At 44.2% G+C, this 13107-nt stretch overlaps 1 protein-coding gene and 1 pseudogene across 1 annotated transcript; both read right to left on the bottom strand.

The window, feature by feature from the left end:
* Positions 1 to 6382: 6382 nt before the first annotated feature.
* Positions 6383 to 7324, bottom strand: LOC103848208. The gene has a single exon (XM_009125164.1). The coding sequence runs from the start codon at positions 7322 to 7324 to the stop codon at positions 6383 to 6385; it is 942 nt and encodes a 313-aa protein (XP_009123412.1).
* Positions 7325 to 9129: 1805 nt separating this feature from the next.
* LOC103848150 lies at positions 9130 to 10713 on the bottom strand (annotated as a pseudogene).
* Positions 10714 to 13107: the final 2394 nt, after the last annotated feature.

Below are 13107 nucleotides of genomic sequence, written 5' to 3'. Positions count from 1 at the left end.
AGTATTCATCCGCGAGCTAAGAGGTGTCTTCACCGTTTTTGGCTTTATGCAGAGTGACGGAAGTATGAATTATCTCCTCGAGAAGTATGACAGCACTCTGAAGCACACGAAGATTCAACTGGGCGCTTCAGAGAAACTAGCGCAAACTAGGCTGGGTGTGATCGAGAGGCTACGCGCTGAGAACAAAAAGGCTAGCGACAAGGCAGCCAAAGAGAAGGAAGTTATCCGAGTCAAGTTCGAAGAACTAGAAAACAAGCTAAAATCTGATCGACTCGCGAAGAAGGAAGCTTTGCGCGAGAAGACTCGTCTAGAACGGTTGGTCGCTTCTCTTGAGAAGGAGAAAGCTGAGCTTGAGGAAGAGAGGGACGCCGTCGTTGGGACACTGGTCAAAGAGAGGCAGCGTTTGAGAGACTCTAGGATCCATGAGGTCACTCGCTAAAGGGTCAAGGTCCAAACAGCCATGGCAGACAAGTCCACTCGCTGCTTTGGCCGGGTAAAGGACTATTTGGCTCGTCTTAACGCGTTGGAGAAGGCCAAGAGTCTATACGGACAGGCTTCAGGGACGAGAAAATGCTTTAAGGTAATAAGGGACAACGGAACGGAGATCCCGCAGGATATGATAGACATCTTCTCGGAGCAGGAGAAGCTTCACGAGGCAGAAGTTGCTAGACTTTGCCTTGACCCGCTCTCCGAGGCCGACTTTACTCTGTCCCCACTTAATCTCCCTTCCAGGTTCGTAAACGAGGAGTTCATGGCGACGCTCGACCCGTATGGGTCAAACATCGGCTTGATTCGCCACGAATCGGCTTCCCAACTGATTACTTCTCGCGAAGCCACCGAAGAACCAACTGAAGAGCCCATGGTTGATATCACTTCATCTCTGTCAGAACGTGTTGACGTCACTGAAGGAATTGCCTTCAAGGAGTGTTCCGACAAGAACAACCCTGGAATAGACGACAACTTGGTTCGAGAAGAAGAGACGAGAGATTTAGCTGTTGAAGATCCAGTTCTGGTTTCTTCGTCCGAAGAACGAGAAGATGAGGAGGAGGGGGCGACCAAGAGGAGGATGTGTTGTCCCCAAAACCTAACGAAGAAATAGCCTCGAGCCCGCCAGCTTCGGACCCTTCTGCACATATGGGAGACCTTACTGCTCAAGTTGCCGAAGAACCTGTGGAATCGCCTGCTCCGGTCGTGTTGGACAAGGACGGCCAAGATCCTGTTGCTTGATCTTTCTTGTTGTATTATTTTTGAACTCTGGTGTTCGTGGTCTTGATAGACCCTGTTGTTGTAATTTTAGACTCGTTTTTCTTTTGTCGGCAAGTCGCTGTTTTAAGCAGACTTTCAAATTTATTTTTTGTTGTGTTTCTTATCTGTACTTGCAACTTTTCTAAGTAAAGTTCAGTTATCTTTAGAGTTTCACGATGTACTCGTTTAGAAACGTTAGATTCCTGACCCTTAGCTTTTGCAAATAGATAACGAAACAACCCACTGAGGGGCTTTGCTCAGTTCTTGTCGTATTTCGATTGAAGTTACGCCTAAGTGTGTTATTTGATTTCGAAAACAAGAAACTGAATCTAGGAGTGGAAGGTTCCTTCGTCCGTTTTCTCAATGACAGTCGAGTAACTGGGTAGCTAATCTGTTACCCGTTAGTCGAGAAGAGGAAAAGATTCACTCTGTTTGGTAGGTCAATGCTTTTTGAGCATAGGTGACTCGTGGCCGTTGGGTCCTTAAGCCAAGTGTCTGATCAGGACATAGCTAGACAATGGAACGTGAGTGTCCGCGTATCTCCTGCTGGAGGTACGGGAGTTGTTCGAAGCAAAGAACAAGATTTTGACTTTGGTTTTGTTATAGTTGGACCGGTTAAGGCTGCCTACGTAACTCGGTAGAGGATCAAGCCATTCGTATTTTGTTTTTCCCGAGTAAAAGTGGCCGTTAGAAGCGCATTTACTTTGGTTGAGTATAAGTGACCGCGAGTAAAATTGGCCAGGCGTGGTGATGTCTCTACGAGTTGAAACGTCGTAGATGCATCGAGTTCCATGCTCGAGGCACTTCTTCGCCGCGTGACGTTTAAAGTCGGTAGACGCCTGGTTTAACAACTTTGATGATTTTATAAGGTCCTTCCCACCTAGCGCCGAGTTTACCGGCGTTCAGCTCCTTAGTGTTTTCAAACACTTTGCGCATGACAAGGTCACCGAGTTTGAGGGGGCGGGCCCGGACCTTTTTGTTGTAGTAACTCTCTATCTGATGTTGATAGTTTTGGATTCGTAGCAGAGCTTGATCCCGTCGTTCTTCAATCTCATCGAGGGCATCGAGTAGCATCTCCCTGTTGAGTTCGACGTACTGAGGAATCTTTGAAGATCGGAGGCTTGAAACGTTAACTTCAGCGGGAGCCATGGCCTCTACACCGTAGGCAAGAGAGAAAGGTGTCGATTTAGTCGATCCCCTTGGTGTTGTGCGATGGCTCCATAGGACTCCGTCGAGTTCGTCGAGCCAATGACCCTTTTTCAGGTCTAAGCGTTTCTTAACGTCGTCGATGATGAGTTTGCTGGAGGACTCTGCTTGGCCATTTCCTTGCGGGTAGCGAGGGGTGGAAGGGCTTAGTCGAATGTTCCATTTGCTACAAAACTCCTTGAAGTTGCCTGACATGACTGTGATCCATTATCAGTAACGATCTCATAAGGTAGGCCGTGGTGGAAGATAATGTTCTTCCAGACAAAACCGCGGACTTCTTTGTCTGTGACTTGGGCGTAGGCTTCAGCTTCGATCCATTTGGTGAAGTAGTCGGTGAGGACGAGAATTAAACGTCGCTGGCGGGAGCAGGGAAGGGGTCCTATGATGTCCATTGCCCATCGCATAAACGGGTATGGCGCGGTCGTTGTTTGTAACATTTCAGTCGGACAATGGATGTTTGGTGCGTGCCGTTGGCACTTGTCACAGCTTCTCGCGTAGGACTCGCAATCTGCGTTCATCGTCGGACTGAAGAAGCCTAAGCTTCTTACTTTGATTGCTAGTGCTCGTCCGCCCGAATGGTTTCCTCCAGAGCCTTCGTGCGTCTCTACCATAACCCTTGCTGTCTTGTCGCCATGAATGCATTTGAGGAGTACTTTACTCGCAGTCCATCGATGTAGTTCGTCGTCGAGGACGACATAATGGGCACTGCGTGTTTTTAGTCGGCGGGCTGCCCATTTCTCAGTTGGAAGTTCTCCCTTTGAGAGGTAGTCGATGAACTCAGTTCTCCAGCCAGGACCGAATCCAGCGGTATCTGGTGTGTCGGATTCAGTGACTGGGGCTATGATGACGGTTTGGTCGGTTGAGATATCGATGCTCGGTTTCTCGATGCGGTGTATTGGGATGGTTCGTTTAACTTGATCCCAAAGCTTGCTGCCGAGGGCTGCGAGGGCTTCGGCGCCGACATTTTCACCTCTGGGAACTCTGACGAGTTCAAATAATTCGAACTCTGCGGCTAAGCTTTGCACTATCTTGAGGTAGGTGTCCATCCGGTCATTACGAGAATCGTAGTCGCTGCTAAACTGACTGGCGATTAAATCTGTGTCGCAGTAGGCGCTTAGGCGTTTAGCCTTTATAGCTTTCGCTAAGCGGAGTCCAGCGATCAAAGATTCGTACTCTGCTTCGTTGTTCGATGCAGGGAAGCCGAAGCTGAAAGATTGTCTGATCAGTTCTCCGGTCGGGGACTGCAGTTGGACTCCGGCACCTGCTTCTTTGTTAGTCGAAGATCCGTCGACGTGCAGCGTCCAGTTTGGGTTTGGGAGTGTGAGGTCTTGCTCCAATTCAGGGGCCAATTCGACTAGGAAGTCCGCAAGAACTTGAGATTTTGCCGCGGTGCGGTTCTTGTAGGTGATATCAAGCTCACCGAGTTCGATGGTCCACTTCGTTAGTCTGCTGGACCGGTTGGTATTTTGGAGTATTGTTCGGAGGGGCTGATCAGTTAATACTTCCACTGAATGTGACTGAAAGTATGGTCGAAGCTTTCTTGCTGCTTCGACGGCTGCCAATGCCATCTTTTCCAGAGTTGGGTATCGCGTTTCTGGTCCGGTCATGCGCCTGCTCGTGTAGAAGATTGGCTTTTGTTCACCGCGATCTTCTTTTATCAGAACGCTCTTGACTGCCGCTTGTGACACCGCGACGTAGAGAGATAGAACATCACCGACATCCGGCTTGGCGAGTACGGGGGGTGTTGTCAGGTATTGTTTGAGTTGAGTAAATGCGTCCTCGCATTTCTCATCCCAAATAAACCTCTTGTTTCCTCGTAGGAGATCGTAAAAGGGCAAGCACTTGTCGGTGGATCTGGAGATGAACCGATTGACTGCAGCTATCCTACCCGTGAGCCGTTGCACTTCTCTACTATTTTTCGGACTCGGGAAGTTCAGGACCGCGCAAATTTGCTTTGGGTTGGCCTTGATTCCTCGTTGTGTGACTATGTAGCCGAGGAACTCGCCTGAAGAAACACCGAACGTGCACTTCGCTGGGTTCAGTTTCATGCCATATTTGTTGAGAGTTTCGAAGCACTCTTGTAGATGATGGAGGTGATCAGTAGCACGGAGCGACTTGACAAGCATGTCGTCGATGTATACTTCCATGGTGACGCCCAACTTATCTGCGAACATCTTGTTCACAAGCCGTCGGTAGGTTGCTCATGCGTTCTTCAGACCGAATGGCATGACCTTGTAGCAGTAGGTTCCCCTATCTGTGATGAAGGCCGTCTTCTCGCGATCATCCGGGTGCATCATTATTTGGTTGTATCCAGAGAAGGCGTCCATGAAGGTTAGCATCTCGTTTCCAGCTGTAGACTCGACTAAACGGTCGATGTTGGGGAGAGGATAACTATCCTTTGGACAAGCTTTATTCAAATCAGTGAAGTCGACGCAGACGCACCACTTCCCATTCTTCTTCTTGACGACTACTGGATTTGCTAACCACTCGGGGTAGCGAACCTCAGCGATCGAGCCTGCGCCGAGTAACTTGTCAACTTCTTCGTTTACGGCTTTTGACCTGTCGGGGCCAAGTTTGTGTCGCTTCTGTCGGATAGGCTTGAATGTTGGGTCGACGTTTAGTTTGTGAGTCGTTATAGCCGGATCAATGCATTTCATGTCCGCCATGGACCATGCGAATGTGGACACATTCTTCTTGAGGAAATCAAGAAATGCGTGCTGCATGTCTTCGGACAGGTATGCACCAACCCGTGTGGTCCGACTTGGATCAGTGTCGTCAATAGGTAACTCAAGAACTTCACTTTCCTGGGAGCAGACTTTAGGGGTTGGAGGAGAAACAGAGTTAACGGGTAGAGATGACCGTTGGAGTTTGACTGTGGCGACTAGGAGCTCCCTAACGGCCTTTTGATCTCCTCGCAACGTTTTAATCTTTCCGTCTGTACCGGGGAACTTGACACACTGGTGGTAAGTAGACAGAATGGCTTGCATCGAGTGTATCCAAGGGGTGCCAAGTATAGCGTGGTATGGGGCCTTTGTGCTTACAACAGCAAACTTGACTGTTCGAGTAACTCCACACGCGCGTACCGGAAGGCGGATTGTGCCCAGTATAGTTTTCGAAGATCCGTTAAAGCCGGTTAATGTTCTGGAGGACGCTTTTATGTTGTCAAGATCGACTCCCATCTTCTGTAGAGTTCCTCGGAAGATGAGGTCGACGGAACTTCATGTGTCAATAAGGATCTTGGTGACGTCGTACTCTCCAATTCCGAGGACGACAAGAAGAGGATCATTATGGGGTGTGTGAACTCCTTTGGCGTCGTCCGGCGAGAAGGTTATCGGAGGGTGACTTGGCGGTCTAGTCAGCCACCTCTGGGAAGTCGCAACCTGTCGACGGTAGTCTTTGACGGAGCGAACAGAGTCTCCGCAAGGAGGGGAGCCGCCCATAATGACGTTTAGCGACTGTCTCGCTTTTACTCGCTTGGAGTCTAAAAAGGCGCGGAGGTCTGTGGATACATTGTTGTCGTTTTTTAACGACTGAGTGTTGTTTTTTGACGTCTTAGCTTGCTCCAACTATCTTCGGAGATCCGTTGACTTCGAACGGTTGAGAAAAATGCGAAGATCGCATGCGCCGGCGTTGAGTTTGTCTCGGAGGTCGCCGTTCGTTGGGGTTGGTGTTGCTTGTTGAGATACGCCGAGACTTCCGTGCATCCAGCACCGTTCGGAGATCATTGTGCTTGGGACTGTTATCATTTTCAGACTCGAGCTTTCGTTTCAGGACGTCTCTCAGATCTCCGAGTACAGGTGTGTCGTCGTTATCGTCATCAGACGATAAGGATTGCTGAGAGAGTATAACCTCAATGCGTCTGCGATTAGCTGGTTGCTCTTCGTCGGCTGAGGAGTCTTCCTCGCCGTTACCCTTCCGGGCTTCCTCCTCGTCATCTCGTTGTTGATGAGTTTCGTTTTTGTCGGCCTTTGCCAGTGGCTTTGCGTTGGGCTCTCATTTCCTTGTTCTTGCTCCAGCTCTTGCCGTTCTTCGGCTTAGCTTTCAGGGATTCGAACTTAAATTCACCGCTTGCAAGAGATGAGAGGTACTGCGCATAGAGTGATTTGCATTCTATCGTATCGTGCCCTTTGACATCGTGATATTTGCAATGCTTGGTGAGATCGACGGTCCTAGAAGGGCCCGCTGCTGACCCCGTTCCTGTTGTAGGTTGGGTGGTGCAAACAGCATCGACTGGTTTGTCGGACGACTCGAGCTCTATTACCCACTTGTTCCAACCTTCTCCGCGGACTACAAGAGTAGAGATCGGCACGTTGTTTTTGTTGACGGCATACATGTATCCGTCTTTGCGACCGTTTTTGTCGCTTGGAGCATGCTGGCGCGGTTCTTGTCGCGTGTTGGCGTTTTTAGCCGCTGGAGCTTTGGGCGCGTTCATCTTGCTGAGGATTGCATTAGTATCTTCTTCCATTCGGATGAAGTTATCAGAGCGCGCGATAGCGTCTTGGAGCGACGTAGTTGGGTTATGGTATAGGTCTTCTCGGAACTTAGAGCGAATCCACAACGTGTTGCGCAGAGCGTCGATGGCGATGCTGTCCGGGATTTCAATCCTGGACACCACGGCTTTGAACTTCTCCATGTAGTCGCGGAGGCTCTGGTCTTTGGTTTGGTTGAGGTTCCACAAGCTAGAGGCAGTGGCGCTGCGCTTTGTGAACATGATGTACGTCTTGAGAAAAGCCGCTGATAAGTCAAGGAAGCTTCCGATTGAGTTCTCCTCTAACTGGGAGAACCAGGTTAGAGCTTGCTCGTGGAGAGTCTCGACGAACAGCTGGCAGTAACCTGCATCCCTTTCTTCGTCGGAGAGCCGAGCTCGCGCCATCGCAATGTTAAAGGCTGTCATGTGTTCCACCGGGTCTCCGCCGGGTTTGTACTCGGGTAAGCGCAACTTCTATATCTTTCCGAGTTGCACATAGTCAGTGCGCTAGTAAAAGGGGTGCGCGAGGTTGCGGCGAGTACGCTCTCGATTTGTGAAGCCGCGCTGGTTGCCTGGTGGATCTTCTCGCTCATTTGTTAGAAGCTGAGTTTGAGCTCTGCGATCTCGCGTATTGTCGTGAGATCTGAGCCTGCTGGGGGAACGTCGGCGAGAAGGGTTTCATTAGGCTCCGAGTCGTCTGAGACGTGGTCGCCTCCGGTCGCCGTAGGGTTTGTGTTGAAGAGGCGACGGCGTATTTGCTGGGGACGGCTCATCTGGCCATCAGGAGCTGTGAGTGCCGCGAGCAAAGCAGCTAGTTGGTCGTTGGTCGTCTTTTGGACTTCGTCTTGGCGAGCGAGTCGAGCCATGATGGAGCTCATGAAATCTGCGGTGATGGGGGGCGCGGCCTCAGGCGTAGGTGTTGGTTCTACGCCTGGAGCGCCGAAGGCGGCATCGTCTTGAGCCATGTAGATCTAGAACGTTACTTTAGTCAGCCCCACGGTGGGCGCCAATTGTTTGTACGGGATTCAGTCGACTAGGTTGAAAGAACTCGTAAATGGGATGACTAAAGACGTTTTATTAGATTCGAACAAAAGGGGTTACAAGAGTGACCGGAAAGTGAGAAAACAAGCTCAGAGAGCTCAAAGCAACAAGGTCGAAGAGATGACTAAAACCCTAGACCTAACCGCTCAGTGTGTACAATGTCCAAAAGCCCTCCTCTTGTTGCTTCCTCATTCCCTTTTATAGGTCTTCTGTCCTCGACGCCCTAATGTTTTAATCTTTTGGGCCCTGCTGTGAAGGGCCGAGTATACGGGCCCGAGCAGAGATCTCTCCAAGCCGGGTATCTCGAATCGGCTTGGTCGATCGGCTAAAAGTACTCTGGGGTCGAGCTGACGTTTTTAGCCGCCGAACCGACTAAATTAGTCCAGCTTGTTGGATTAGGGCCTGTTATTCGATGGGCCTTGTGGAGGGATGTAATCCATCTCCTACAGTGAAAGAAGAACACCTTTCGCTTCGTTCATTTGTTTCAACTGTTTTAGCTTCATTCCAGAGTTGGATGATACTGTAAGCTCACAAGGTGTATAACGTCACAACATCCCCAGTCTCCAATACGAGAATAAAATCATTATATATATCAGATGAAACATAGTATCCAAGAAGTCATTGAAAAGACGAAGCCATCATTAGAAAAGCAAGTGTCTTAAGAAATATTCTGGCTAAAAAGAGTTTAGTTAAACTAAATCCTCTAAAAAACCAAAGGTCAAACACTGATAAAGAAACAAAAAGGCTTTACATGACCAATCCAAGAACTCAGTAGCTTCGTTCTGTGTACATTTTTTTGTCTAAGTCAGATTACAAATTGAGATCGCAAAAGTCTTAAATCGAAATTTCCACGTGATTCATAAATAAAAGCAAAACACTTGACAGTCGCGAAACACAAGCCATCAACTTAGCCACACGCTTCTTATTATCATCATGCTTCATCACATACCTCTCTACAAACTCTAAAATACCACACTACACTATGATACACTCCTTAGGCATACCTCTAAGGGTACCACGTAACTTAGGATCTCATATCTCCAAAAACACTGTCAAACAAAAAAAAGTAAGAGAGACTGTTGCTACTTGCTAGATATGCCCCTAAAAGATATGGAACAAACATGTGCTTGGTTACTTTGGTAGATGGTAATGAAAGAACAACCGAAAGCAATACATTATTCAGTTAAATATATAATATGATAGCCTAAAAAGTTTCTAGGATCATATCCTCGAATTTATAAAGCGAAAATCCAGTTCACAGAAACACGGTTCAACCCTTAACACAAGCCTTAAATATCTATGAAGCAGAATCTCTGGTGAAGATAGACATTAACTCAGCCACAAGCTCCTTGTTATCATGATTCCTCACATACCTGTCTAAAAACTCCTCATCAGTACATAACAAGACAGATTCCTTATCAGGTAGTATGCTTTCTCTGTCTCCAAGCAACCCTGAGTGCTTTCATAACGTTACACCTTGGTACAATCCTCTTCTCCATGCTAACTCCAAGTACCTGAGGAAACGAAGCCACAGCGTTTAGTGACCATTTCATCTTCCTCAGCATAAGCTTATTCTTCTTCTTCACCAGAAACTTGGTCCTTTTCTTCAGCCTCTCTGCAGACATGTTAAGACATGGAGGGAAGCGCTTGACCATCATCGAAAACTGATTAATGTTAAATCCAAGGCCAAAAAAAGTTTTAAGGGAGTTGTATATCTTCTGCCTTGAATAACCAATGCATTGTGGAAACTTCTTGAACACTGAGAGGATCTCTTCTTCTATTAGTCCACAAGTCTTCAGGATTTTAAACGTCTGAGTTACATTGTCCTCCGAGAATCTAAGAGAGATAGGATACTTGAGGAACATTTCCCATACATCTCTTATGGAAAAGCCTAACTTCCCGTAGACATTGACTTTCTCTTGTATCTCTTTGTCGCCTAACTTCCTAACAGCCCCCAGAGCTTGAACAAACTGTGAGCTTGTCGGATCAAAACCCATGTCAATAACCTTCTTGAGGGTTTCTTTAAATTTTCCATCTCCGCAGACAAGTTTGTGGTCCGAGACGAGCAAAGGGTTTAACAACCTCTGAGGCACTCCAAGTTCTCTCAGAACAGATGCGTTCCTGATTTTGTTCTGCTGCATACCATGAGGCAGTGAATGGCATAACTTTTCGAACTTGAAACTCTTACCAGATTCCATGGTCTCTTTGACAACATCATAGTATCTGCTTATAGTTTTGTCCCCTTTCATTCCCAAGAGTTTAGGAACTTTTGAGATAGTCTCGATGAGCCGATCAGAGGAGCTTGAAGCTCCTTCCATTGACTTGATCACCTGAAGCTTGGGACCAAGACATTTCTCAGCATCCAGCAGAAGCAGCCGTGGATAGTTCGTTACGATGCTGGAGATCTGAGAGTCTGTGAACCCGTAACTTCTCAAAAGCCTCAGGACCGCATTAGGGTTGCCCTTGTCCTTGAAGCTGGCTTTTTTTGAGACTGATTCCGCGACTGTTGTAGTTAAGCCCAAGGAATCAACGAGGTAACAGAAAGTGAAAACCTGCTCTTTTCGACAATTTCTAGCACTGGCAGCATAAGAAGAGAAGGAACTGGAAAAAGAAAATACATTTTGCACTGAAACGCTCAAGTTACGCCACTTGTGTAGATCTACGGACCTTCTTCCATGGACTATCAGTGAATACATGTCAAAAGGCAATGCGAACTTACCAGTGCAAGCAAAAAGATTGAAGCCAGGGTTTAGGGTTCAGGCGCAAAACCCCTTATTTCCTCTGTTGCTTTTTCGATTCTTCATTTCTTCGGTTAACTTCTAGAGATATTTAAATGTGCCCAATCTAGTTCTACGTCGGTTTACTTCGGTTAGCTACTTTTCTTTTGAACATTTTCGATTAACTACTTGGTTAATTGTTTGAACTTTGATCTCGATCGAGAAAGGGAATATTTTCTTTTAATTGCCGCATCATTTTTTTTCTTTCTGAAACACTTTTTTCTTTTAATTGCCGCATCATAATATTCGTTTTATGGTGATATAAGGAAATTCCAAAACATTTTTTTCTCTCAATAAATAACTGTTTGATGTATATGTATTTATTGAAATCTTTTACAAGCAGTGATGACCGAAGTTCACCAAATATGTGCTCATAGCAAATGAAATTCTAACCTAAGTTTATCCCGATAACCCAAGAGCATGCACACTGGTTAAATTGTGTGAGTCTCTCATAATTAAAACTAGACCCTGCCAGCGCGGATATGAATTTTTGGTTTTTGGTTATTTATTTAACTAAATGATGTATTTGTAATATTTGATGTATTATATTCACCAATTAAATATTTTTTTTGGCATCTTAAACCATCTATTTATGGAATATTCAATATCATATAAAAAATTGAACAAATAGACGTAATTAGAAAATTGTAGACGATATATAAAAATAATGGTTATTAATGTAAAATATGAAGAAATATTATATTATGACTTAGTATAACATAAAAGATTATAAATAAGTTATACATGTTTAAAGGAAATACAATGATTTTTAAACTTCTATGAAAAATTTAACATATAAAAAAAGCGATGAATTAGTCATCAAATTGTAAATAATTTCATAATTTTATTAATAATAAATTATTTATAGTCTTTGTTTTGCGTCAAGATAATTATTAAATGTCTATAACATTAATATGTCAAAAGGCAGTATTATGAAAACCATGTTGTAACCGTTTTTTTCCGAAAAGTGTAACAAAAAAAAATTACCTTTAACTCTTCGTTTTGTTTAAGTTCTATGTCGGTAAAAGATTAAAAAAAATCTCTCTATCTTTTTCAATGTTCAATTTGAAGCTTATTATGCGAAAATCATACGCAAATATAGGCAATTGGTTGGAATCTCTATATCTTTATATTCTTACAAATTATAAATTTATTGTTTCCTCTTCTGCAAGCAAATCAATTACCAAAGTAATAGATCAATTGGTTGGCATCAAATCTATTCTTATAATTAGTTTAATTATGGTTATAGACATTAAAGATACGACATTGTAGATGATCTGTTTTGATTAATAAAAGATATTGGATTTTGAGTTTGTATTTATTGATTTGTTTTTTTATAAAGCTTAGAAAATCAATAGGATGATTGATTGGTTGATACATCCTATAAAGAAAACGAAAACTATAAGTGGTTTGAATATTGTACATCGATAGATGCATGATGTAAGTTGACTATATATTAATTGAGCATGATCATTTCAAACTAAAGTATAGTTATAGCATTTGTTATATTGTAGTTAATATATTTTTAATATTACATATGTCAAGTGATTCACGTTTTCGTAAAAATAAAATTCAAGTTCATTATTGAACTGTACTCGTTCGTAATAAGCTACGTTAAATATGATGTATTTTTAGGTTCATTTAACAACATTGAGTTTAAATTTGATTAAGGAAAACTAATTAATTTAACTGGAAAATACAAACATTAAAATATGTAGGTTCATTTAATGACATTATATTTATATTTGAATAAGAAAAATACATTAATCTAACTGAAAAAGATAAACATTAAAATAGGATATTCAATTTAATTCTTAGTGGTATGGAAGTGTAATTAACTTTAAAAAGTAAGGGGTATTTTCTAATGGGTACTTCTCTTTTAATAATAGAGATTAAAGATAATAAATAAAAAGTAGGCCTATTTGGTTGAAAAACCATAAAACGGAAGTTTATTAGCAATCTATGCAGAGAAAATTTTAATGAGGTATCAGGAATGAACAGTCGTCTCGCAATTACAGACCTGCCCCTGCGTAATCCAAGTTGCATACATAGACTGGAGTTTGAGTAGGGTAGGCAAATCTAGGTAAGATACTGATGTCTGGAACTATTTCAAGAAAACGACTTGTTGTCACTGTCGTTACCAAATATACCGCAATTAGAAAATAGAGAAAGATATAAGCACGTGCTTGGCAAAAATGAAGGAGTTATACCACGTGTTTTGGTGCGGAAAGCGTATATTTGGGACGTTATGCAATACTACAATTAGAGGCTTTCCTGAACAGGAATAATTTAAAATCTACCGGACTATTGTCAGCATTCCAGGGGATAGAAAAGAAACTTATTTTGAAATAATAATGAAGTTATATGTTT

Source organism: Brassica rapa, chromosome A03, assembly GCF_000309985.2.
Source record: "Brassica rapa cultivar Chiifu-401-42 chromosome A03, CAAS_Brap_v3.01, whole genome shotgun sequence".
NCBI classification, from domain to species: Eukaryota; Viridiplantae; Streptophyta; class Magnoliopsida; order Brassicales; family Brassicaceae; genus Brassica; species Brassica rapa.
The sequence above is the reverse complement of the archived record's forward strand: the minus strand, read 5'-3'. Positions and strand labels throughout refer to the sequence as shown.

Bases quoted from the DNA above. Each gene is read 5' to 3' on its own strand.
- LOC103848208 (XM_009125164.1), bottom strand. From the start codon at position 7,324: ATGGCGCGAGCTCGGCTCTCCGACGAAGAAAGGGATGCAGGTTACTGC.